Here is a 26,420-nt window from a genome sequence, read left to right as displayed (position 1 = left end):
CGGGACCACGCCCCCTTTCCCTCGGAGCCACGTTCCCTCGCCGGGAACCACGCCCCCAGAGCTTGGTGTAGCTTTGCGCCCCGCCCCCCTCCTCCCGTGGCTGAGCAACACGTCGCTCCAGAAGCGTCCGTGCCCCGGTCACCAACCCGCCTCCTTTCAACCGCCAAGCCGGAAAACGACCAGGTACGGGACCCGCTGAAAGGTGTACCGCACTTTCACCCGCGCCGGACGGAATGGGAAAGGTTTCTCAACTGGGACTGGGGTTATTTTCGGTGGTTTGAGCCGAGGGAGCAGGGGTTTGGGAGGGGACTATGTTATGCGGGCGGAGAGCGAACAATGTATTTCCGGTTCCGGCGGGGCGCTGGTTTTAGTCTCCATAGGCTATAGACGACGGCTGTGGTGAGTAAGGTGAGGACTTTAAATGTCCCCAATGGACCGGGGTGAGGGCTCTCAATGTCCCCCAATGGACCGGGGTGAGGGCTCTCAATGTCCCCCAATGGACCGGGGTGAGGGCTCTCAATGTCCCCAATAGACCGGGGTGAGGGCTCTCAATGTCCCCCAATGGACCGGGGTGAGGGCTCTCAATGTCCCCCAATGGACCGGGGTGAGGGCTCTCAATGTCCCCCAATGGACCGGGGTGAGGGCTCTCAATGTCCCCCAATGGACCGGGGTGAGGGCTCTCAATGTCCCCCAATGGACCGGGGTGAGGGCTCTCAATGTCCCCCAATGGACCGGGGTGAGGGCTCTCAATGTCCCCCAATGGACCGGGGTGAGGGCTCTCAATGTCCCCAGTAGACTGGGGTGAGGGCTTTAAATGTCCTCGATGGGCCGGGGTGAGGGCTCATTCTCCCTTTGTCTGTGTGGATTTCCTCAGGGTGCTCCAGTTTCCTCCCACAATCTAGAGACATGCTGGTCAGGTGAATTGGCCATGCTAAATTGCCCATTGTGTTAGGTTCTTTATTCAGGTTTAAATAAAGGGAAGGGGAATGGTTCTGGGTGAGTTACTCTTCGGAGGGTCTGTTCCTATACTATAGGGAATCTAAATGCACCCAATAGACTGGGCACAGGGCTCTAAATGCACCCAGTAAACTGGGGCTCAAATCTTTTATAAGTATATGTTAATTCACCTTGTTTATGTGTATCTTAAAGTGTCTTTTCACTTTACCATGCTGTTTAATATCCTTGATTGGACAGCTGGTGCTGAAAGAGGTTGTATTTCTCACTAGCCTGCCTTAAGTGAAATTCTGGCACAAAAATCAGCATTAAATGTGCAAAAAGACAGGACATGTGAAAATCAGACAAAATAGATTTTTTTGTAAGATGGATAGTTTTAAAGCTTTTTTAAAAGATTCCCCCCCTTCTCCACTGCGCACCTGCCTTAATGATCTGTTGCTGTGATGACGTATAGATATTCGTACAATAATGAAAATGGTTGGTCAAACTTGATTGCCATTTAGTATCAATGTCATGGTAGTTTACAACTGTGCTTGTGGTTGGGGATTGGTTGTTCGCTTTCTCAACTTCTGAGTTTTGTTTTGCATCAACTGTTTTTTTTTGTTTAGTCCAATGTTTTTGTAATTCATCATCTCAGGGCAGGCTGTTAGGATTGTTGTGCTGCAGTGTATGCAGCATTTAAGAGAAGATGAAAGAATTCGCGTGTGGGCCTTCTCCTTGCTTTAGGAAATATTTCAGGTAGAATGTGATTATATTGGGCAGTTACTCTTGTAAGTGGGCAAGTAGGAACAGAACACTTGAGAAAACTGAATATTGCCATAGGCTTTTGAATCACCTGAGTCCCACACTGCAGTTTTTTTTTGCTTTAATCAATAATCTGAAGAATTTAAAATGCCTATAAAACATATTCAATAGGTACTTCAGTACTCAGATCCAGGAACCTAAAGCTTTTTGCCTCTGAGGCAAAAATCCTTTCAATTTCAGCTGTTAAGGGCATAACAATCATTTCTGTTTTTGCAAGTGTGCATTTGATGAGTTTTCTTCCAGTCTGGAGCTATACATACAGCTCAGTACTGGTACCTGTCAGTTCTAATGGTACAATAGTTTAGAAATTAGGTCAAGAGTGTGTCATGATTGAGCCAAGGCAGCTGTGCATTTTTATCATGTCATCTGTGGTTGTTAGGTTTATGAAGCCTTTAGCACAATAACATCGTGCTTTTCCATTTTTGTTTTTATTTTCTTGTTGGAGTAGAAGAGATTTAATCAAATAATGTGAAGAGCCGTCTGTTTATTTTTAATTTGACCCTTTTCCAGTTTAAAGTTACCACATATCATGCCCCATGAAGAAAATGCATAGTTTATTAATTATTCCTGAGCACTGGTGTTGCTAGATTGACAGTTACATACATTGGAGAAAGTGAAAGCCTCTGGAACACTAGTGCCTGTCTTAGTTTTGGAATCCTGTCTGTCCCCTGCCTGAAAATAAATTGCCTAAAGATGAGAAGTTGCCTCCATAGTGTTGATCTGTAAATAATTTTAATGAACAGTAGGAATTTAAATGTGCGTTATTTTTGAATTGATGGTATTGTTCTGGCGGTGGATGACATTTAAAATAAGCATGAAGAAAGTGACCTTAAAAATAAAAATTATTTTATATTAAAAAGGTTTGGATTAGTGTGTAACGCATGTCTTTTGCAGCAGGTATGTGTGGGAGCAGATCAGCTCTTCCATCAGAAGGGTTTCTGACCTTGCACTAAAGCAATCCAATCCAATCCGCAGATATAAATTTCTGACAGGGTGCTCTCTGTTTGAACTTTGTGTAACCTTTGACATGGTCGACCACTTTGACTTTTTCTTGTGTTGTCTAGCTCAGTGGAAATGCCATCACTTAATTTCACTCTTGTCTGTTCAGTCTTAAATGAATCTTTAGCGTTAGTATCTCTTTCCATTAATTTCTATTGTCTCTGGAGTTCCTCAAGGATGTGCAGCTACAGGCTGCTCTTTGGTAACAACTCCACTTTGTGCAATTATGCTGGTAACACCAACATTTTGACTCCTTTGTGCCTCCCATTAACATTTTATTAAACCACTTGATATTTACTCCTGGTGAACTGTGTTTTTCCTTAGTTAAAACATGAAAGAATGAAGTACTGTACCTCATAAACTTAGTTTTCGTTAGTCTTTCCATTCCTCTCCATGGCACAGTTCCACGCTGATCCAGATTGTATGGAATGTTTGCATCCCATTTGACTTTTGTTTTTGCCGATATATCCTCCCAACAGAAATTACTGACTTCCCATCTTGGTTGGATCATCTAGCTTTGTCATCTCTTCCATAATTGGCTGCTTTAAAGCTGTGCAATCCAGACTTCTGGACCTGTAGGTTCCAATTTACCCAAAACTCTGCCTATCTTCTTCCTGTCTTGTTCACCCTACCTACTTGTTCTTGTTAGCCTGTATTGGTTCCCAATTTCCCTCTCCATTTCCCATGCCTTCGTATTTGTACTTTGATTCTTATGTCTAAATCTCTTTCTGGTATTGCCCGTCCTATCTCAGTAATCTTTTAAAGCTCTACTCTCCTCTTCTGCATTACAGTCTCTTATGCAACCTCTTCTTATTTTGCATTGTTGACCAGGTCATCAACTGCCTGGGCCCTACACTGTGGAATTCCCTCTGTAGAACTGTACTTTTATTTCTTACCATTTTGACAAAACCTTGATCAAGTTATCAGAACCTCCTCCTTTGTCTGAGTATCCATTTTCATCTTTTACTGAATTTTAGGTATTTTTCCCACATTAAAGTAGCTGTACAAATGCAAGTTGTCTTTATGTTCTAATTAACTGTATAAGGTGAGCCCTACAAAATAGAGGCTGTGGAGGAGGAAATGCAAAATGCTTGTTTTTTAACCGTTGGGTTATTTGAGTAGATTGTTCACTAAGTCTGGATTATTGCTTATGTTTACATACCTCGCTGCTGCTTTCTAAACCATATTATCCTCCCTGTCATTTCAAGACTCAGTTTTGACAATGTTGATTTTAATCTCCAATAAGCCTATTGTCATTCAAAGTGAAAAATAGGTAATTAAATAAATGGCTATGTGCAGCTGATTTGAGGACAGTGTGCATACTTTAGTTGGCACAGGATTCATTCACAATGAATTATACAAACTTGAAGCAGAACAGTCAACCAGGTTCTGGTCAAGGAGCAGAGGTTGATGCAATCTGTCAGAGAAGTATATTACCTCCTCTCTTCAATTTTTCATATCCTGTTGGTCGGACAAAGATTAATTTTGGCTGTCGTCATGTAGCCTCCTGTATTGGCTGCTACCAGTTGTGAAGCTAAAAGTTCAGCTACTTTTCCAAGATTTGTTTGGTGAAGAATCAGGGAGAGAGTCGGCGGGAGCTGCTGCAGGGCAGGTGGTAAAAGAAATCAGACTATACTTGATCATTTTGTTCTTTGTGGATTTAAGCAAAGCTTTAGTAAATGCTGCGAACTGTTCAGAGCAATTGAAGGGGAAATCCAAGAAAGGAACAATGAGTTCTATTCGTTTAAAATAGTGATGGAAAAGGATAGACCAGATCTAAAAGTTGAAGTACTAAATTGGAGAAAGGCCAATTTTGATGGTATTAGGCAAGAACTTTCGAAAGCTGATTGGAGGCAGATGTTCGCAGGTAAAGGGACGGCTGGAAAATGGGAAGCCTTCAGAAATGAGATAACAAGAATCTAGAGAAAGTATATTCCTGTTAGGGTGAAAGGGAAGGCTGGTAGGTATAGGGAATGCTGGATGACTAAAGAAATTGGGGGTTTGGTTAAGAAAAAGAAGGAAGCATATGTCAGGTATAGACAGGATAGATTGAGTGAATCCTTAGAGTATACTTAAGAGGGAAATCAGGAGGGCAAAAAGGGGACATAAGACAGTTTTGGCAAATAGAATTAAGGAGAGTCCAAAGGGTTTTTACAAATATATTAAGGACAAAAGGCTAACTAGGGAGAAAACAGAGCCCCCCAAAGATCAGCAAGGCGGCCTTTGTGTGGAACCACAGAAAATGGGGGAGATACTAAATGAATATTTTGCATCAGTATTTACTGTGGAAAAGGATATGGAAGATATAGACGGTAGGGAAATAGATGGTGACATCTTGCAAAATGTCTAGATTAGAGGAGGAAGTGCTGGATGTCTTAACGGTTAAAGGTGGGTAAATCCCAAGGACCTGATCAGGTGTACCCGAGAACTCTGGGAAGCTAGAGAAGTGATTGCTGGTCCTCTTGCTGAGATATTTGTATCATTGATAGTCACAGGTGAGGTGCCGGAAGACTGGAGGTTGGCTAACGTGGTGCCACTGTTTAAGAAGGGTGGTAAAGATAAGCCAGGGAACTATAGACCAGTGAGCCTGACCTCAGTGTTTGCAAAGTTGTTGGAGGGAATCCTGAGGTACAGGATGTGCATGCATTTGGAAAGGCAAGGACTGATTAGGGATAGTCGACATGGCTTTGTGTGTGGGAAATCATGTGTCACAAACTTGATTGAGTTTTTTGAATAAGTAACAAAGAAGATTGATGAGGGCAGAGCAGTAGATGTGATCTATATGGACTTCAGTAAGGCGTTTGACAAGGTTTCCCATGGGAGACTGATTAGCAAGGTTAGGTCTCATGGAATACAGGGAGAACTGGCTCAAAGGTAGAAGACAGAGGGTGGTGGTGGAGGGTTGTTTTTCAGACTGGAGGCCTGTGACCGGTGGAGTGCCACAAGGATCGGTGCTGGGTCCTCTACTTTTTGTAATTTTCATAAATGATTTGGATGCGAGCATAACAGGTACGGTTAGTAAGCTTGCGGTTGACACCAAAATTGGAGTTGTCGTGGACAGCGAAGAGGGTTACCTCAGATTACAACAGGATCTGGACCAGATGGGCCAATGGGCTGAGAAGTGGCAGATGGAGTTTAATTCAGATCAATGCGAGGTGATGCATTTTAGGAAAGCAAATCTTAGCAGGACTTATACACTTGATGGTAAGGTCCGAGGGAGTGTTGCTGAACAAAGAGAGTGCAAGTTGGAGTGCAAGTTCATAGCTCCTTGAAAGTGGAGTCGAAGGTAGCTAGGATAGTGAAGAAGGCGTTTGGTATGCTTTCCTTTATTGGTCAGAGGTATAGTGTACAGGAGTTGGGAGGTCATGTTGCGGCTGTACAGGACATTGGTTAGGCCACTGTTGGAATATTGTGTACAATTCTGGTCTCCTTCCTATCGGAAAGATGTTGTAAAGTTTGAAAGGGTTCAGAAAGGATTTACAAGGATGCTGCCAGGGTTGGAGGATTTGAGCTACAGGGAGAGGCTGAACAGGCTGGGGCTGTTTTTCCTTGAGCGTTGGAGGCTGAGGGGTGACTTTATAGAGGTTTACAAAATTATGAGGGGCATGGATAGGATAAATAGGCAAAGTCTTTTCCCTGGTGTGGGGGAGTCCAGAACTAAAGGGCATAGGTTTATGGTGAGGGGGGAAAAAATATAACAGAGACCCAAGGGGCAACTTTTTCAAGCAGAGGGTGGTACGTGTATGGAATAAGTGCCAGAGGAAGTGGTGGAGGCTGGTACAATTGCAACATTTAAGAGGCATTTGGATGGGTATATGAATAGGAAGAGTTTGGAGAGATATGGGCCAGGTGCTGGCAGGTGGGACTAGATTAGATTGGGATATCTGGTCAGCATGGACAGGTTGGGCTGAAGGGTCTGTTTCCATGTTGTACATCTGACTCCATGACAGGAAAATTTAAATAGTAGTGAATTTTTTGAAGCAATTTCTTCAAAGTGATTTTTCTTTTCAATGCAAATCAAATTACCTATTTAAATGATAACTTAATTTCCTTATGCTTGGAATTAATTCACTTTTGTTTTGCTGAATTTTAGTCAGCTTGTGTGTGATACAAAACCAGCTTGGCCCAGCAAAATAATGGTGGCCAAACAGAGAATCCGGATGGCAAACGAGAAACACAGTAAGAACATCACGCAACGAGGGAATGTTCCCAAAAGTTCAGTAAGTCTTAGTTTTTGTGTCTCTACGTGTGCTGTAAAATTGAATTAAATCATTTGTGTCCTTTTGCCCCATGGAATTGCTTGATTTATGGCTAATAATAAATTAAGCTTCAACTAAATTTACCTATAAAGTGGTTCAATAATTAGATTGTCCAACTAATAACTGAGGCTTTGAGAATTAATTTATTTCCCCTTCCAAACCCTATCTCTGTTGGGATTTTATGTTACACAGAAAGCTTCAGGCTCTGTTAAAGTTCTGTTAAATTTTTAGTACTAGAAAATTTGAAAGTAATAGCCTCTTAAAGTCTGTCCACCACTCCTAATAATAGAATTCACTGCCCTTTTTTAACATTATTCCCTCCGTCACTGGTTTCCTCTTCCATCTCTTGACTGTCTTTCCAAATTTTTCACAATATGAATTGATCAGCTTTATGAGCCACTGAAAATCCCCAAGCTGAGATACTGTTTTCTGGTGGTAATGTTGGTAGTTCTGTCTTAATTGATTGAGAGCTTCATGATGCCTCATCAACATAAAGCAGTGATAAACTAATTGGAATCTTATGCATGTGTTTATCATTGTTATCTGTTAAGCTACTGTGCTGTACTACATAGTTAATCTGCAAGTTTCAGTGATAAGAATCAATATTATGCATTTTAGTTATTTCAGGCAATATCATTTCAAACTTACCCAGCATTAGTTATTTCCATTAGTATATTGTGAAGTAATGAATGGCATGTTTGTCATTCCAGAAAACAGCACCAGATGAAAAATCATCAGTTGGTCCCTGGCTGTTGGCACTTTTCATTTTTGTTGTTTGTGGATCAGGTAACTTTTAACTTTTTAAAACTCATTTTTGTAATATCAGCATTCAAGCTATGTGAAACGTAGCATAATTGAGAATAAAATCTGGTTAAAACTGCCATCATGAATCTTCAATAGTGAAGATGAGCTTCTTCAAAATGCTTTATGATATTGAGTGTCCATTGATGGTTAACTTGTTTGTCTAGTAGAATGCATTTTACGAAATATAATGTAAATTGTCATTTGCCAGCATAGAACCTGAGTACTGCTGGAAAAAGGTATGTTTAATCATTTTTTTGTTTTGCATTCATTGGGAGATAATTTTCAAAACTATCAATTTGAAGACAAAAACCAACATTCGTACTTTGTAATAACTTAAACTATGCCTGACAGTTGACTATCAATCATAATTAATTGGTGCATTTTCCATAGCTACTAAAGTCCACTGCTGTCAGTACCCAACATTGACTGAATTGTGTGAGGAGTCAGGACGAAGTGGCTAAGGCATTTTTTTGGGGGGGTGGGGTGGGGGTGGTGTGGAGAGGTGGGATTGGTCTTTGCTTTTAAACACTAATTAATATGAAGTAAAAGTGGGACAGTCTATTCATGTGCTGGAGCTGCTGTCACTGTGCACATAACATGGTGAAATCAGCAAGACAGACGTGGCAGTATCCTGACGCATGTCACAGCCAGCTGATATCACCAGCTCTCTCTGCACATGTGCAGAAGCCAGTGACCATTTGAGCATTTGGGTAATTCCTCAATTTTGTGCAGTCGCACTTTTTCGGGCAGTTTGCCTTTTAATCAAAAATTCATGTCCTGTAAATAGTAGAATTAATTTGCTTTGATTTAATTGAACATCAGACTTTTTATGGATGACTTGAGTGTTCTTTAAATTTGACTTTTACTTTCTACATTACTCCTCATATTTTGAGTATCTTCGTGTCATTTTCATTTATGCTGTTTCCTCGCCTGTTCGGTTGACTTTTCTTGGATGTGTCCATACCCCTGGTTTTATTTATCTTTTTGCTATGGCTCCTAATTTGAAAATGCCTGAATGTTGAAGGCAGAGATTCTTGTTTTTTTTTCTCCTGCTCAAGCCCTGGTATCAGTATCTGAGTGTTTAAGATTTATATTCCTGATGGAACTTATTTGGAGTATTGATCAAAGGCTTGGCTGTTGAAGCCTTCCATCACATGGGAGTAGCTAGCAGGGTGATAACCGCCTGAGTTTGATTTATCCTTCTTTGTGAATCAGACATAGGTGAACAGTTGTCCTTTTCAAGTTGGTGCTCATATTATAGCTGTTCTCGACCTATTGATTCAGGACACTGAGGGGGAAGGGTTGAATGGAGTGGTCAGGGATTGATGTTGGACACTTGCATAGAATGTTTCATCATAGGACGGGTTGGACCAGAGGGTCTGTTTCCATGCTGTACATCTCTATGACTCTATATCGAAAGGCCATTCAGCTTAACAAGTCTTGCTGCACAAGATCCTGCTGTCACTTGATTTGATCACTCAGTATAACATAGTCCTTGCTGTTTCATGTACTTAGCTAGCTTCCCCCCAGCTGCATCTGTTTATTTGCTTTTTACTGTTAGCTAGCCAGTTCTACGTTCATGTTATCTCTGAATGAAACTTCTCAATCATTCCTTACTGTGTTTGCTAATGCAGACAGCCTGCTATTTATGGCCTTCCAGTTTTGGACTTCTTTTTCTTCTTGCTTATTTGCATAACTGACCTACATTCTAGTATTGCCAAATATCCCCAGAATGTATTGAATTGGTGAGGAGAGCCTGTGAGCAATGACATGACAGACCTAGCCAACCTCTAAGCTAGAATGGGTCAGAAAAAAATCAATTTGTGCATTAGAATAACATTCAATAAATCGAAGAATTTTCTATTTGAATGTCAAGGTGAGACACCAAATGAGATCTGGAATATATTGACTCACCAGTCATGGTGAAGCAGCAGTTGTCAAAGTAAACAGAATGCTGAGTATATAACACCATATTTCTTCAATGTCACAAATGTATCTTAATTGGAGTGTGGCACACAGTTTTGACTGAGGCATGTTACACAAGGGCAGGTGACCAAACATTTGGTCAAAGTGGTAGGCTATTAGGCTGTCAGTAGTGTCTTAAATGAGAAGAGTTGGACAGTCAGAAATGATATATTTCCAAGTGAGGATGGTGTTATTTGGGCGGGATCTTAAATGGTATTGTTCCCATGTATCTGCTGCCTTTGTGCTGCTACTACGGAGCATCAGTGGTGGAGGGAATGCATGCTTGTGAATGTCATGCCAGTCAAGTGGGCTGTCAGACTTCGTGCTGTTGGAGTATACTCATCCGTGCAAGGTAGAAGCATTTTATCACATTTCAGATTTGTGCCTTTTTAGATGGTGGGGTAGGCTTTTGTGAGGTAGGTGGTGAGTTACTTGTTGCAGGATTTATAGCCTCTGATCTGTTTAAGTTTTTAAATGGCTAGTTCAGCTCAGTTTCTGGTCAATTGTAACCCCATGGTGTTGATAATGTTGATTAAATTGAAGGTTTTATTGGAAAGGCAAGGTAAATAATCTGAGAGGCTTGCCTCCTTCCTACTTTAGTCTCTAACTTTGTAACCGAGAAAGAAAAAATGATTTTTTTTTAATGTTACTTTTCTTGCCATTTGGCTCCTGAATTTTGCCACATTGCATTGCAACATTATCTTCAATGACAGAAGCTAGAAACGAAAAATTTGGCAAGTTGTCAGAAGTACCTTTGTTTTTAAAGCAGGCTACTTGGGTCATGCATTTCATATACACCTTCCTCTTTTTCACAGTAGTGAGAATTGGTTTGGTGCAAATGACATTGATGCCAAGAGTATAGTTAGTATCAGGTATCGTCAAGATTTTTTATTTTCTCCAAAGTAACATGTTGAATTTGTTAAATTTAAAATTATTACTGATCTTGGAACAAGTTGTTCCAGCCTCTGATTACTTCAAATTAAATCAGTTACTACACTTTTTAAGCAATAACTTGAGTAAATAGTCAACGTGACCCTTTGCTTTTAACACATTGTTATTCTCCACGTGTGACATTTGGCCATGGTATTTTTTTTAAGGTGCCCTTTGTGTTCTTGAAATATTTCCTCACAAAATTTAAAAATAAACTATCAGTAATATCTTGTGTCAGGTTTGGTGAAGATAATTCAACTTTCTCCATTCTACATTCCTAGCAGTCTTTGCTGTTCCCCTTTATCACAGGTGGTGATTTTTCTTGAATGTAAGACTGGGTTGCTCCTTGTACCACATTCTGTTCATTGTGCAGGCATTGTCTGGATGAGTCAAAGCATCTGAAAACACAACCTTTGGTTTAATTTGTCCATGCTGACCAAACTCCCAAACTAAAGTAGCGCTACCTGCCTGTGTTTGGCCCATATCACTCCAAATCTTTTGTATTCCTCTATTTATCCAAATGCCTTTTAAACATTGTAACTGTTCCTATATCCATTTCCTCTGGAAGTTCATTCCACACACTAGTCACTTTCTTTTTAAAAAAGAGTTGCCCAATGTCCTTTTTAAATCTTTCTCCTCACCTTAAAAATGTGCCTCAGTTTTGAGTTTCCACACTTTAGGGAAAAGACCTTTGCTATTCATCTTATCTGTGTCCCTCGTGATTGTATGAAGTTATATAAGGTCACCCCTCAACCTCCTAGACTGGAGTGAAAAAAAATCCCAGTCTATTTTTTTCAGACTCAAACTCTCCATTCCTGGCAATATCCTGGTCAATATTTTCTGAACCCCCTCCAATTTAATAATATCCTTCCAATAACAGGGTGACCACAACTGTACACAGTACTCCAGAAGAGGCCTCCCCGATGTCCTATACAACCTAACATCCAACTGCTATACTCCAAAGGTTTGAACAATGAAGGCAAGCGTGCTAAATGCCGCCTTAACCGATCTATCTACCTGTGATGCAAACTGCAAAGAATTGTGTACCCAAACCCTGAGGTGTGTCTGTGGCTCAGTGGTTAGCACTGCTGCCTCACAGCACCTGGGTCCCAGGTTCGATTCCAGCCTTGGGTGACTGTGTGGAGTTTGCACATTGTCTGTTTGCGTGGGTTTCCTCCGGGTGCTCCGGTATCCTCCCACAGTCCAAAGATGTGCAGGTCAGGTGAATTAACCATGCTAAATTGCCCACAGTGTTAGGTGCATTGGTCAGAGGGAGATGGGTCTGGGTGGGTTACTCTTTGGAGGGTCGGTGTGGACTTGTTGGGCCAAAGGGCCCGTTTCCACACACTGTAGGGAATCTAATCACAACCTAGTTATTAAGATAATTGAAACAAAAAAAGGGAGGAGGAATATTTTATTTATCCCATTCTTATAATTTGGAATGATTGAAAGAGTATTGGAAGCAACATTAAGAAAGGGAATCTGATAAATATTGGAAAAGGAACAAGTTGTATAACTACAGGAAAAAAACAAGGGAGTGAGACTCTTTAGATTGTGTCCATGCTAATTGTTTGAAAAGCAAAGGGCAAAATGGCTTCTGTGATAAGATTTTTGTCACCTGATTCCATTCATTTCTACATTTCAACCTTTTGTGAGGAAGTATCTCATTGTCCGCTTTGTCTTTCTGACAGCACAGCTATGTTTGTATTTGGAAGCTGTATGGGTCACCTTGACTTATTTTTCCCCCCTAATTCCACTAACTTTATCTTAAAGTGACCTTGTATTATGCAACACAGTGGGTGGAGAAGCTTTAGTCAGTTTTGGAATGGTCAATAATATATTTGCCATGAATCCGTCCTTGCGTTTAAGGAAAAATACCACCTGTACCACATCTATTATTCTTCAGACAGCTAGCCAAACCAAATCAGCCTCTGTATTTGCAGGACAGTAAAAACCTTCAGATATCCTTAAGATTGACCCCAACGGTTCATCAGACTTTTGAATAACCAGTCCCAGACTCTTTGAATAAACAATTCTAGACACCTAGGTTTGTAGTGTAAACAAAGGACTTGGTAATTAAACAGAGGAAAATTAAAAAATAAAGTGATCTAAATGATTTTAAACCCAATAGCCTTTATTTTCAGTCACACTCATGTAGTCAAATATAGTTAAGGGATAAATAAAAGAACTAATGAAGTTGGCTAGATTTCATTGGTTTTCACGATGCATTGTACCACAGGCATAGATAATTGTTTTTGGTTTTTTGAAGATGTCTATCAGGGCCTCCTTTTCAGTCCTCTGAGAAAGTTTGTGATACTTAGTTTCTAATCCCCGAACATTCAAGAGCTGATAATGCGAGGTTAGGCAGGTAGCTTTCAAACCTTCATGTTGTAGCATCAACTGCCAAACTCTCCCTGGAATCCATGTCCAAACTCTGTCTTTTCCCTGTCAGATTGATAGTCTTCCTCAGGAGGTCCTAGTTAGTGTTCAACATCAGACTTCTGCTTGAGCACAAGGTTTCTTCCAGATCTGCTGGAACCAAATCCCAAGTGTCGGCCTTGTTTGTGACCATATGTGCTATATATTTAAACATATTGTTCTTCTTCATCAAAGATTCTGTAGAACCATTTGATCAAGAACTGACCTGCAATTAATTTCCATCTGTTATCTCACAAACGTTTGTTTCTGTTCTCCTCTTTGTTTCAACACAAGCTGCTGCTCAGAATCCAAAGGTCATTTTCAGACGTGTTTTCAGTTCACACCATAATTGATCAAACAAATAATTAAAAGTCAGCAAGCGTTCCAAAAGGTAATAGTTCCGTCTTGCATTATATACTGAATTAGTGAAAATAATGCCCAGCTAATCATCATATAAAATGTCAGACCTGGGTACCAAGCTAATAGGTGCAGAAGTAGGGCATTTAACCTCATAAGCTTATTGTCATTTAATGCGATCATGGCTGATCAGTGACTAAACTCCATGTACCAGCTTTTGCCAACAGCAAAATAAATCAATCTTCAATTTAAAATTGTTAAATAAGTTCACTCCTGAAAACCCTGGGTTGGGTTTTTTTGACATTGCCCCTAGTCCTAGATTTCCCAACTTAGAATAGATTTGGAGAAGCTATTTCTGTGTTCCACTTAATTTATTAAATTTCAGATCAATCTTGAACTTTGTAAATTCAAAAAAATACAATCCTGGTAGCTATGATCCCATGGTATAACTTAACCCTTGTAGCTGCAGTATTGTTCTGTAAATAGCTGTAGCATCAGGAGTTGCTCTCAGTGCTTCAGATGTGAATTAACCATATTTGGAGTCTATGTTGTACTTTTTGTTTATTCCAAGACGAAACCCAACATTCAAGTAAAGATTTTCATTACTTACTATACAAGTGCATGATTATAATTTTTCTCATTTCATGAGATATGGGTGTCATTGGAAAGGCTTTCACTTGTCCGTTCCTAATTGCCCTTAACAGTAGTTGAGTTAACCTTGTTGCAGTGTGTCTGGGGTCCTTTGGATCAGACTAGATACGACAACAGATTTACTTCTATAAACAGCATTATTAATGAACCAGAAGTTTTTATAACAATTATTCAAACCAATTTTCAGGTTCCTGATTTCTTTAATTGAATTTAAGCTCTGTAGGATTTGACCCAATACCTTGGGGTTACTGGACCAGTGACATTACCACCATGCCACTATCTGCCTGATCTTCCAGTGTATTTATATGAGCTGCCCCGTCCCTTTGGGCCTCCCCGTTTCTAACTATTTGCAATTTTGCAAGTGCCTTGTCCTGCTCTTTTTAGGCCTGTAATGGCTGACCTTCCATTTGTTGACACCAGTTAATGTGCCTTGCAGTTTTGCTTATTCATTGAAATTGCTGATCTAATTTTGATTCTTCCTGCTTATTTGCAATGACCTCTCCTTTTGTGTCACTGGTACACTTGGGTATGTGACTTTTGACCTCATTATTTTAAGTTGATAAATGCAGTGAATAGTTCAGGTCCCAACATATCCTCATAGAATGACACTAGTCCACAGTCTGCTATTTACAGGATCTGCAATCCATACGGTCTCTTGTGCTGCTCGACCAGTTGTCTAGGTAGGTCAATGAGCTGCCTTCAATTCCGTGAGATTCAACAACACTAACTTGTTCTTGGGGCAATTTATTAATGTGTTCATGAACATTTAAGGCAGCTTTGAACGTCCACTCAGCATCACATCAGTATCTGAAAGAGAAATAAAGGTCAACATCCCAGATTTTGCTGATAGAGGTTTCTGGTGGTGTAGCACATTGATGGTGGGCTTTCACAATTGTTTCCAATGCTGACTGCTATTTCAGGATATTGGGTAAGCACAAGTTAGTGAAGAAATCCTGTAATGGCGGTCTATCAGTCAGGGTTCTCTGTCCTATGGCTGACCCCAGAACTAACAATCATGAAGCCAGTTAGAGTGTTAGGTCTCCTGCTATTTGACACCGCTTGAAACGTTTAGCATCTTGTTCATGAAGTGTTAGTGGATTTTTAACTGCAATATAATTCCTAAAATTTGAACAACAGAACTGGCCTGGGGAGGAGGGGGACAAGGTCTTGATTGCTGAGTGCTGTGAATTGTCAATTAGAATTTTGAGGTCCATTTTGAAAAGATTGAAAAATTAATAGGAAAATAAAATGTTGCAGAAGCTGCAAACTTGAAATAGAAAGAAACTACTGAAAATGCTGTTAAGAGTTAACATTTCATGGTGATAACCCTTCAAGTCTCTTCAGCATTTTGAAACATTAACTCTGTTTCTCTCTACACGTCTTACCTGACCCATTGAGTAGTTTCAGGAATTTCTACTTTGAATTTTTGTTGGAGTTCTACTTTGCTTTGCTTTCTTTTTTCACATTGACCCAACTTTATTTTTTTCCCAATTTTAAAAAATAGCTGGATAAATTTCAAGTGATTTTATTTTGTGCTTTGTGTTTCTTCACAATGTCTGTCTGTGTAGATAATTTAATGTAATGGTTTGCATGGACACCTTAATGACCTCACTGCAGCTCCAGGCTGTCAGTGACATCAGTGGAGGTTGCAATCAGCTACACTTGCACAGCAAGACAATTGAGGTGAATTTCTGGCCAAAGATTGCCTGATCTCTCAGCATGACCTGTTAACAGGTTAGTGGCAAGTGGCTTTGCTTCTGCCCTGGTTGACTGGAGACTGATTTTACATTGAACATGTTTATTATAGAATCATACAACATAGAGGTCACTGTACTAGAACTATTTAACTAGTGCGACATGCCTGTCATTTCCCAATTGGTTTTCCTACATTACTCCTTTCTAGCATTCATCTAATTTGTTTTAAAATTGTATTGAATTTGATTCTATCTCTGGCTGCCTGTTTCTGTTAATCAGACCATAGGATGGAAGAGCAGTAGTAGTTAATTCGGCCCATGTTTCCTCCTCCATTCAATGAGATCATGGCTGATCTAATAATCCACACTCAATTTTACTGCTTAATCCCAATAACCTTTGTTTCCCTATGTTATAGACCAGACCAGATCTCTAGTGCCAACACCCCACTCACCCAGCCATCCCCCCACCCAGCATCCACAGTACTGTAAGGAGATAGCCAGACCCATCCGTTATATTTCTTTAAAAGCAAGTGTGATCCTATTGGTCCACCACCAAGCTTTAATTAAAACACTTTATTCTTATAATGCAGTTAAAATACAAAAATAATTGACCTAATCTCAACTTTATTGAGCTACTTAGCAAGATACTTAACAACTGTTCCAGTGTAAACTGCATCCCACACAAACACAATTTTAGAAAAATGTAATCCAGCAAAACTGTTATGGTTCTCATGTGCTGTCTCTTTCTAGTCCAGAAAAAAGAAACAATCTGAATCTTTTGATTTTTAAGGGGAAGCCTCACTGACTAAGATTTTTAGCAGCCAGGAACTCAAACTTTTAGCTCAGCATGAGTGAATCCATGTGGAGTGGGAATGGCACAATAGGTCAGACAGCATCCAGGGAGGAGGAAAGTCAAAGTTTCACGCCAAAACATTGACTTTCCTGCTCCTCAGATACTGTCTGAACTGCTGTGCTTTTCCAGCAAAACAAAAAACCTGTTTACCACTGTCTGTCTGAAGGAGACATTCCAATGCCACTGTGGCAACACTGAAAGAGAAACAGTGCAGACCGCAGAGAGTCCAGTCACATCAAACCTTATTGATTTAAAATGTCAGTCAGAGTCTTGACTATTTGTAATGAGCCACAACAGTTCTCTGCAGTAACAACAAACCCGAAGACTTGCTCCACTTTGAGAGAAGAAATTCTTCCTGTTTTTTAAGTGGGCAATCCCTTACTCTTAAATTATGTCTTTTGGTCCAGACTCTGTCATAGGGGAAAATATTTTTTCTGCACCTACCCTGTCAAATCTCTTAAGAATCTTGTGTTTTAATAACGTGACCTCTCATTCCTCCAAGCTTACAGGCACAACCTACTCAATCTTTCCCCACACCATTCTCATTAAGAACTTTATAGTTTTTGTTTTACTATCCTGTAGAACCCTCTATCAGTACAATGGGTTTGTCTGCACCTCAAGGGCAGATAATTCACCCCATCTTACAATGGGTTTATCCGCACCTCAAGGGCAGGTGATTCACCCCATCTTACTGAGGGCATTTAGCATTGGACAAGGCCTTATCACATCCATGAATGAATAACACACAAACTGGCACTTCCTGGTCTATAGTTGCCCTGTGTGAGAGGGGCAGTGTGGTGTTTACATTGTAGGACCTTTCCCTAGGCCTGACAATGTCTGTTCATGAGTTCAGGGTGAGTCTGACCCAGTGTCGATGTTAGATATTTGTTCAGAATGACAGCCTTGTTCTCTAATCGACATCTGAATAGCTTTTGATAAGGTGTAAGCGATGTCCTTGGTGCCTTCCCAAAATGCTGGGTATCATAGGAAGATTGGAATGTCACATGAATGCCAACAATATTTTAAATTGAAGTCATTTTCAGTGTTATTTTGATTTAATTATGTTAGTGGTTCCACCTTAATTTGAAGGACCAGTTGGTACTCTGCCAGTGTCAGCACTGTTGGTTTATTTTCAAATAGGCATTCAGATGCTGCCTGCTGAAGGGCATACGCTCGAAACATCGACTCTCCTGCTCCTCAGATGCTGCCTGACCAGCTGTGCTTTTCCAGCACTACACTTCCCGATTCAGGTGCTCCAACAGATCCTGAAGGAAGGGTCAATAGTACTGACCGTTTCATAAACAAATCGGCATCTTCTAAGATGTTCAGAGCAAGTAACTATTAAAAGGGCAGCACGTTGACTCAGTGATTAGTACTGCTACCTCCCAGCACCCAAGACCCAGGTTCAGTTACACCCCTGGGCGACTGTGCAAACTCCCCACTGACATTCTCCCCGTGGGTTTCTTCTGGATACTCTGGTTTCCTCCCACAGTTCAAAGATGTTCAGGTTAGGTGGACTGACCTTGGGAAATGCAGGGGATAGGGTAGTAGGTGTGGGTGGGTTGCTCTTTGGAGGGTTGATATATACTCATTGGACCGAATGGCCTGCTTTCACACTCTAGGGATTCTATGAAAACTTGTTAAACTAGAAGGTGGGGAAAGTGGTGATCAAGGTAGTAGTTCTCCTTTCAGCAGTTTATTCATGCCCATTGGCAGAGGTTATACAATACTGTTCAAACATTACCATGTACAAGGTCACAGTGTCCCTATTAAAATATGCTACTTTATTGATTTTTTTTTACGTTGCCCTGGTTACCATATAACAATTTTGCCAGATTAATTTACAGTGCTTTTAAACTAAATATGTATGGCAGTTGTAAAATATTCAAGTAGAGGCCCAACTTTCTGTCATGCTTTTCACAGACCTTCACTGCTGGCCTTGGGCAAATCCATCAGAATTTGATCAGGGTTCCAAAGATTAGCATTGAGATGTGATTGCACAATGCTCTGCATTCCAGAGAGGGGGGAAAATGTTTTATGGGAGTTTTGAGGCTTTTAAGATTCCAAAAAGGAATTGACTGGTTAGCCAAAAAGCAATTACTGTCATGGGTAGAGGAGTTTGGAATAAGAGATAAAAACATGATTTTGAAAATTTAGTTGTGGGATGTGGATATCGCTGGCCAGGCCATCATTTATTGCAAATCCCTAATTACTGTCTTCTGAACAACTGCTGTCCTTGGAAGATATGTTGACTGTGCTGTTAGGAAGGGAATTCCTGGCCCAGTGACAATAAAAGAACAGTGATGTAGTTCCAAGTCAGAGTGGGGTGTGATTTGGAGGGACTTTATAGATGGTAGAGGTAGATGGAAAGTCTTGTCTTGTTCACTCATGGGATGTGAGCACCACTGGCTGAAGGTGGTAATAAACCACCACTTTGAATCACTGCAGTCAAGGTACTCTAAGTAGACAATGCTGTTAGGGAGGGAACTCCAAGGTTTTGACCCACTGACACAAAAGAACTAACAATATATTTCCAAGTCAGGATGATCAGTTTGAGGAAAACCTTAAGGAGGTGGTGTTTCCCTCTATCCGTTTCCTTGTTTTTTTTGAGGGGTGTGATCATGGGTTTGAAATGTGCTGTTGGCAGAGCTTTGAATTTCTGCGGTGTATCTTGCAGATGGATCATATCACTGCTCAGCAGCAGCAGTGGATATTTGTAGATAAGGTGCCAGTCAAGAGGGCTGTTTTGTCCTGGATGGTGTTGACCTTCTTGAATATTGTTGGAGTTGCACACATCCAGGCAAGTGCAGAGAATTCCACCACAATCCTGACTTGTGCCTTGTAAATAGTGGACAGACTTTGGGGAATTTAGTGAGTTACTTACTGCAGTATTCTAGCGTCTGGCCTGTTTTTGTAGTTGTAGTGTTTATATGGCTAGTCCAGTTTCTGGTCAATGAATAACCCTCAGGATGTTGATAGAAATGTTTAGTTAGGGTAAATAGATGCAGTGTCAAGGGGTGATGGTTAGATTGTCTCTTATTAAAGGTAGTCATGACCTGGTATATGTTTGGCAGAAATGTCTCTTGCCTCTTTAGACCAAGCCTGGGTATTGTCCAAATGCAACAAGGTAGTCAGAGCTGTACACAATGGAAACAGACCCTTTGATCCAACTCGTCCACGCTGACCACATCCTAATTAATCTAGTCCATTTGCCAGCATATGGCCCGTATCCCTCTAAACCCTTCCTACTCATATACCCATCCGGATGCCTTTTAAATGTAATTGTGTACCAGCCTCCTCCACTTCCTCTTGCAGCTCATTCCATACACTCACCGTCCTCTGTGTGAAAATGTTGCCCCTTGGCTTTCTTATAAGTCTTTCCCCCTCACCTTAAACCTGTACCATTTAGTTTTGGACTCCCCACCCTGGGGAAAAGACCTTGGCTGTTCACCCTATCTATGCCTCTCTTGATTTTATAAACCTCTATAAGGTAACCCTTAACTTCTGGTGCTCCTGGGAAAATAGCCCTAGCCTATCCAGCCTCTCCCTATAGCTCAGACCCTTCAACCCTGGCAACATCCTTGTAAATCTTATCTGAACCTTTTCAAGTTTCACAATATCCTTCCTGTATATGGAAGACCAGAATTGAACTCCGTATTCCAAAATGGGCCTAGCCACTACAGCCGCAACATGACCTCCCAACTCCTATACTCTGTGCACTGATCAATAAAGGGAAACATACTAAACACCACCTTCACTATCTTATCTACCTGAGACTCCAATTTCAACGAACTATAAAGCTGCGCTCCAAGGTCTCTTTTTTGTTTCAGCAACCCTCCCCAGGGCTCTAACATTAGGTGTATAAGTCCTGTCCTGATTTGCCTTTTCAAAATGCAACACTCCACATTTACCTAAATTAAACTCCGTCTGCCACTCCTCAGCCTCTTGGTCCATCTGATCAAGAACGGATTGTACTCTGAGGTAACCTCCTTGGCTGTCCACTATACCACTAATTTTGTTGTCATCTACAAACTAACCTTTTGACATAGACTGCTTCAATGTCTGAGGAGTTGCAAATGGAACTGAATATTGTGCAATTATCCGTGATTATCCCCACTTCTGCCCTTTTATGTTGGAGAAAAGGTCATTGAAGATGGTTGGGCTGGTGGTATCTTATGGTCCCCATTGCTACCACTGGCAATGAAGTGAATGAGTGTTGAAGGTGGTTTATATGATGCCAGCCAAGTGGGCTGCATGTGTTCTGGGTGGTGTGAGCTTTGAATTGTTTTCCGGCTACACTCATTCATGAAGTGGAGAATAGTTCATCAAAACATTTCTTCTGCCTTTGAGATAGTGGATAGGTATTGGGAAGACAGCAAGTGAGTTAATTGACTCCCAATTCCCAGCAGCTGACCTCTTGTAGCCACCATATGTCAAAGGCTCATTTTCCATTTGTAAACCCTTCAGTTGTGAAGAATAGTCATGCCAGACTCAACATTAATTTTTTCAGTCTCCACAGATGGTGCCAGACCTGAGTTTACCAGCATTTTTAATTTGTTTTTTAGATTTCCTGCATCCACAATATTTAACTTCTATTTACATAGCTCATCTAGTTCAGTGTTTGATCATTGGTGACCCTAGGATGTTGGAGTGGAGGATTCAACGATACTACTATCAATGAACATTGAGGGACAATGTTTAAATTCTCTGCTGGAGATAATCATTGGCACAAAGTGGCAGCCTAAGTGAGGCTGTTGTCTAGGTCTTGCTGCATATGGATATGGATCACCAGAATGTAAGGAGTCATGAATAGTGCCGATGGTAGTGGCATCTAATGGAGTAGAGTCAATGAAGCAATAGTTGAAGATGATTGGCCTTAAGACACAAACCTGAGGAACTCCTGTAATGATGTCCTCAGAAGGTGATAATTGACCTCCCAACAGCCATAACCTTTTTCTTTCATGTTAGGTATGACTCCAACCAGTGGAGACCTTTTCCCCTGTTTCCATTGACTCCAATTTTGCTTGATTTCCTTGATGCCATATTCCTTTGAATGATGCATGAACTCCGGGGCAGTCCCCCTCGCCTCCCCTTTGGAGTTGAGCGTTTTTGTCAAAGTTAGACCGAGGTGCTAATGAGATCTGGAACTGAGAGGCCCTGTCAAATGTCATTGAGCAGGTTATTTTCTTTGTAATAGCTGCATAATAGCACTGTCAACAACCTCTTACATTGCTTTGATTTAAGAGTAGACTGATGAGGTTGTAAATTACAAAGTTGGTTTCTCCTGCACTTTGGGTGGGTCATAGCTGAGCAACTTTGCATATTATTGGATAGATGCCAGTATTGTATCTATATTGGAGCATCTTTGATAGAGGCCTTGTTAGTCCTGGAGCAATAGTCTTTAGTACTGATGCAGGGAATGTTGTCAGCCTATAATCTTTACAGTTTCTAGTACTTTCATCATCTTTATCATGTGTGATGAATTGAGTAAGCTGAAGTCTGGAGTCTAGGGTGCTGGGCACTTCAGGAGGGGATTGAGATGGATCATCCATGAGGCACTTCTGGTTGAAGTCGAATGCAAATGCTTCAGTCTTGTCTTTTGCACTGGTATGTTGGACTCTCCCATTACTAAAGATAGGGATGTTTGGAGTGCTCATCCTTGTACGTTTAATTCTCCACCATCATTGGCTGTGGCAAGTTTATTAAACTTAGATCTAATACATTGGTTGTGGAATCACGTAGTCTGGCCTGTTGTTAATGTATTGTTTATATACATTCAGTGTGTATTGTTGTGACCATTTCGAAGAGCAGATTGCAAAGGGAACAAAAACAAATTGAATCAAATTTTCCTTCACGAATGAGATGATAGGTAGGGACTTGCTCCCGTGCTCTTTGTAATGCTAAGGACTGATTTCCAGGATACTCAACTGCTGGTAGCAACTTGCCTACTTTCGCCAGTTGTCAGGCAGTTAAGTGTGGCTCCCTGAATACAGTATTAGAGGCACAACTCAGAAATTCATGTTGAATTGGAGCTGAATGCGTGAGTCCCCGTTCGCTTCCTTTTCCCATTCCTTCCATGCTGAGGATGTCCACCAATGCCAGGCCTCTGAAACAGGTTTCTAGAAGGTGAACAAGAGTGAATGACTTTCTGTCGCTGAACTGTGGAGGCTGCAGAGTTCTGGCTTCAGAGTTGAAGGTGTTGTTAACATGCAGATCAACCTGGAGCTCTCTTCCATTCAGAATCATTCCATAGACTTTGGCAGGGATGGTGCTGCCTTGCATTACTTTACTGAGTAATTTAGGTGGTACGGATCACAATGCCAAATGTTGCAGATTCAAAACACTGATGTAGTCCTAGGCTGGGAATAAGACTGAAAGCTTCCCTGCTCCTGTCTACCTTGCCTCTATAGAATATAAACATTGGGAAACCAGGCAATACAGATTGGAGCAATTACCTTCTCAGTAATGTTGAATTTCCAATGGGAGAACACTTTGCACATACGTAATGCGCTGCTTGCATTTCAAATCCTACTGAAGACTGCAAGAAGACCGTCTGATGCCTGACATCAGGGAGCATTCCGCAAATAATGTTATCATCTTATTTGATTCCCAGCAAGGGAGCCTTGTCAGATGTGATAGAATCCAGGTCTTACAATATTACCCATCAACAGAACATCCATAGTAAAGGGCTTCAAATCCAACTCGTTCGTCCTCCAGTATTTAGTTTTGGTTCCCATCTTCCATCATTTAAGTCAGTGCACCAACAAGTACAGAAATTGGTCATTTTGAAGCCTTTTCCACGGATGATTTGGGTAAAGGATTACTTTCAATGTCGCATTCATGACTTCAAACAGACTTGGAAACTGTACATAAGTTCGTTAGTCAGTTTCAATAACCAATAATCACTGCAATATGTTGTGGTGTTACAGGTCCTAAAGACATGTCTGACATCATTTCTATTTCATCCGTGTTACGTGGAGTGACACTATCTTTTCTCCAGTACTTCGTGGAGTATAATGATTTAGACACTTTCTGCCCGCTTATGTGCATCTTGTTCAAGTCCACTAGACAATTCTGTGTTTCGTGGCTACCTATTTGATATCCCGCTCTGAACTAAGAAACTTATTTTAAATCATTTTGAAAAGCAAATCAGCAGATGGCCATTAACTGAAACAGCATGCACTTCCTCTCCCCTCCAACAATTGTTTAGCAAAGTGAAAGTTTTCTGAATGTTAATTGAAAGTGGGGCTATGCACAACTTAAGTTGAACCTGCTTTGGCTGTTGAGATTGAACTTGCAGTTCATTCCAGCACTCTGAAAATATTGGATTAGTGTTCAAACTAAACCTGAAACAGCCTTCTGATTTCAAAAGGTGCTAATTAATTCAGTTTCCTTCCAGCCCCAGGATTCCTTCACATAGATTCTGTGCTCATGTCTGGTCTTATGTAACCTTGTTTTTTTTTAAATACGAAAACAGTTCTGATGGGGATCGCAACCTTTCCAAGACTGGCATTTGGTTGTAGTTTGATTTTTAAACTGACACAGCTTTTTTTTTTCTCCTTCCTCAGCTATCTTCCAGATTATTCAAAGTATCCGGATGGGCATGTGAAATGGACAAAATTCAAATCTCTGCCTTTTTAAGTGTCTTGCTGTTAATTCCAGCTGTGAGTCTGACCATTCCAACACTTCCTTTGTCTTACAACCAATGGATTTTACAGAACTCATCTTTCTGTAATTGCTTTTGAAGAAACTTCTAATTCCATGGTGTTGCTAAAAGTCTAGTTCATTCCTTCATGTGACCCAAGAAGGCAAGGATATAGTAAAAGCCATCCAACAGTTTAATTTTGTATTTTAATCAGGGAAATAGTTTGTAAGATCATATTTAATGTGAATACTTTATCATTATATATAGTTGGTATGTAGGTTTAAAAGAGAACCTTTATGGTGTACTCAGACATTTTTCCCCTTTCTTTCACACAAATCCTTGAAAATTGTAGAGAAGGTGGTTCTCCTCCCTGTTCAATTTGAGATACAAAATGTGCATCTTTCTAAATTAAATTCATAATTCCAGAAAAGTGCCTTCTTTTGTATATTAAAATGTACATCCATTTTAGGGCTTAGGTCTGAATGCTTCTCTGATCTTAGAACGTGAATTGATTTTGGTGTTTATTTTTGTTGAATTAAGGGTAATCTACTCTCGTGTTTTAAAATATTTGTGTCTGGTCGATTGAAGAACTAGCTGAATTCGGGAGGCCGAAGAGAATGGCTGGGGGGGGGGGGGGGGGGGGGGGAGTGGGTTCTGTTTTAAGCGACCCAAGGCAGTCATCTGTATGCTTACGAGCTTAAAGCTGCCCGATTCTCTTGGGTGAGCAGCCAGTTCCAAGGTGGTTATGTCCACAGGCAATTTCTTCTCTCGGTGGTAATTGAAACAAGCTAAATGTAAGAAGCTTCTCCATTGCCAACACTGTAAGGTCTGATAATGTTATGAATCACGGCATGCTGATAACTCCACATTTCGTGATCGCTTGATTGCTGCTTTGTCTTACCAGGTCCAATCGATTGTGTTTGACTGTAAGCAGCTACAGCACTTGTTGCCGAAATAAATATATTTTTGCTTGAAATGGCTGATGTACTCTAATTCTCATGGTCTCCAATACAACTCATTTTTTTTGTATCAGTCAATGAGAGGAAAACAATGATCAATCAACCAGATATGCATGCTGTGTTGATATTCTGTTGGGAGTTGAGGTCAGGTGTAGCCTTTTCGTAGGGACCAGATCAAACTGATGTAATTCAACACTCCCTTTGTATCATATAAGACCATAGGTTATATGTACAGTCCTTGTTTGCCATCTGGGCAACTAGAAATGAGCAAGAAATGCTCACCTCACCAGTGACTCTCTCATCCCTTGATTGAATAATTTCTTTAAAAATGCCTTGAGCAGAAGCAGCAGCAAGAATTGATTGGGTTGAATGACCTCCTTGTGCCATATATTCTGTGAATTGCCTATATAAACATGTCATCGTGCTGTAATTGCATTCTCCAACCAATGGTGGTGTTGCAGCTATAAATCCTGTGTTGTGCTGACGCATCCTTGTTATGCCTGATTGATTTTATGGACTGCACATTTCAACCAATCAGCTTAAGAGATGAGGATCCTTCCAATAAATAAGATGTTGTTGTGTTTCTTATTTGCTTCCAATTAAGACCACAAATGAGTCATGATGACAATTGACAGCTGATGTATAAGTGAGTAGAGGGGAGCTAATGAGTGACCAGGGTTTTTTGGAAATGTCAGCGTCCATCTTGCTGTCTCAGCTTGACTGTACAACCAATGAAAATTCCTCTTCATAAAAGGTTATATTTGCCAATAAAATTGTCTCCTTTGTATGTATTTAAAATCTCTCCAATAATACTTCCCTCTTGGTTCTAGTTTATAGAGTTTGAATGAAAGGGTTGAAAGGCAAAAAGATACACTCAAAACAGAAAATTCACTGCAAATATTCCAGCCTGCACTCTCAGACAGAAGTTCAGGCCTCTTCTGATGCCAATAGTTTCTACCTGGCTTTGGATAGAGTAGTATTCCTCAAATATGCTTAAGAGTAAGACAGCATTTTCCATTGTCCAAACCTGTCTTTGTTTCAGAAAACCTATACTGTCATACCCTTAAAAACATGAAGTAGTCTCTCATTGTTTTGTTGAACACATTACATTTCACTGGATTAAGATGA

General features: G+C 40.6%; 1 protein-coding gene across 3 annotated transcripts; it reads left to right on the top strand.

Annotated features, from left to right (window-relative positions):
• Positions 1–25: 25 nt before the first annotated feature.
• LOC132821779 (stress-associated endoplasmic reticulum protein 1) lies at positions 26–24,981 on the top strand. 3 transcript variants are annotated; one of them, XM_060834547.1, is made up of 4 exons: positions 26–183; positions 6,851–6,977; positions 7,727–7,802; positions 24,257–24,981. In XM_060834547.1, the coding sequence occupies exons 2-4, from the start codon at positions 6,894–6,896 to the stop codon at positions 24,295–24,297; spliced, it is 201 nt and encodes a 66-aa protein (XP_060690530.1). In that variant the 5' UTR covers positions 26–183; positions 6,851–6,893; the 3' UTR covers positions 24,298–24,981. The 3 variants fall into 3 exon arrangements, with proteins under 3 accessions (XP_060690530.1, XP_060690532.1, XP_060690531.1); XM_060834549.1 differs by lacking the exon at positions 26–183 and adding an exon at positions 334–399; XM_060834548.1 differs by lacking the exon at positions 26–183 and adding an exon at positions 357–408.
• The last annotated feature ends 1,439 nt before the right edge of the window (positions 24,982–26,420 follow it).

Source organism: Hemiscyllium ocellatum, chromosome 13, assembly GCF_020745735.1.
Source record: "Hemiscyllium ocellatum isolate sHemOce1 chromosome 13, sHemOce1.pat.X.cur, whole genome shotgun sequence".
Taxonomy (NCBI): domain Eukaryota; kingdom Metazoa; phylum Chordata; class Chondrichthyes; order Orectolobiformes; family Hemiscylliidae; genus Hemiscyllium; species Hemiscyllium ocellatum.
The sequence above is the reverse complement of the archived record's forward strand: the minus strand, read 5'-3'. Positions and strand labels throughout refer to the sequence as shown.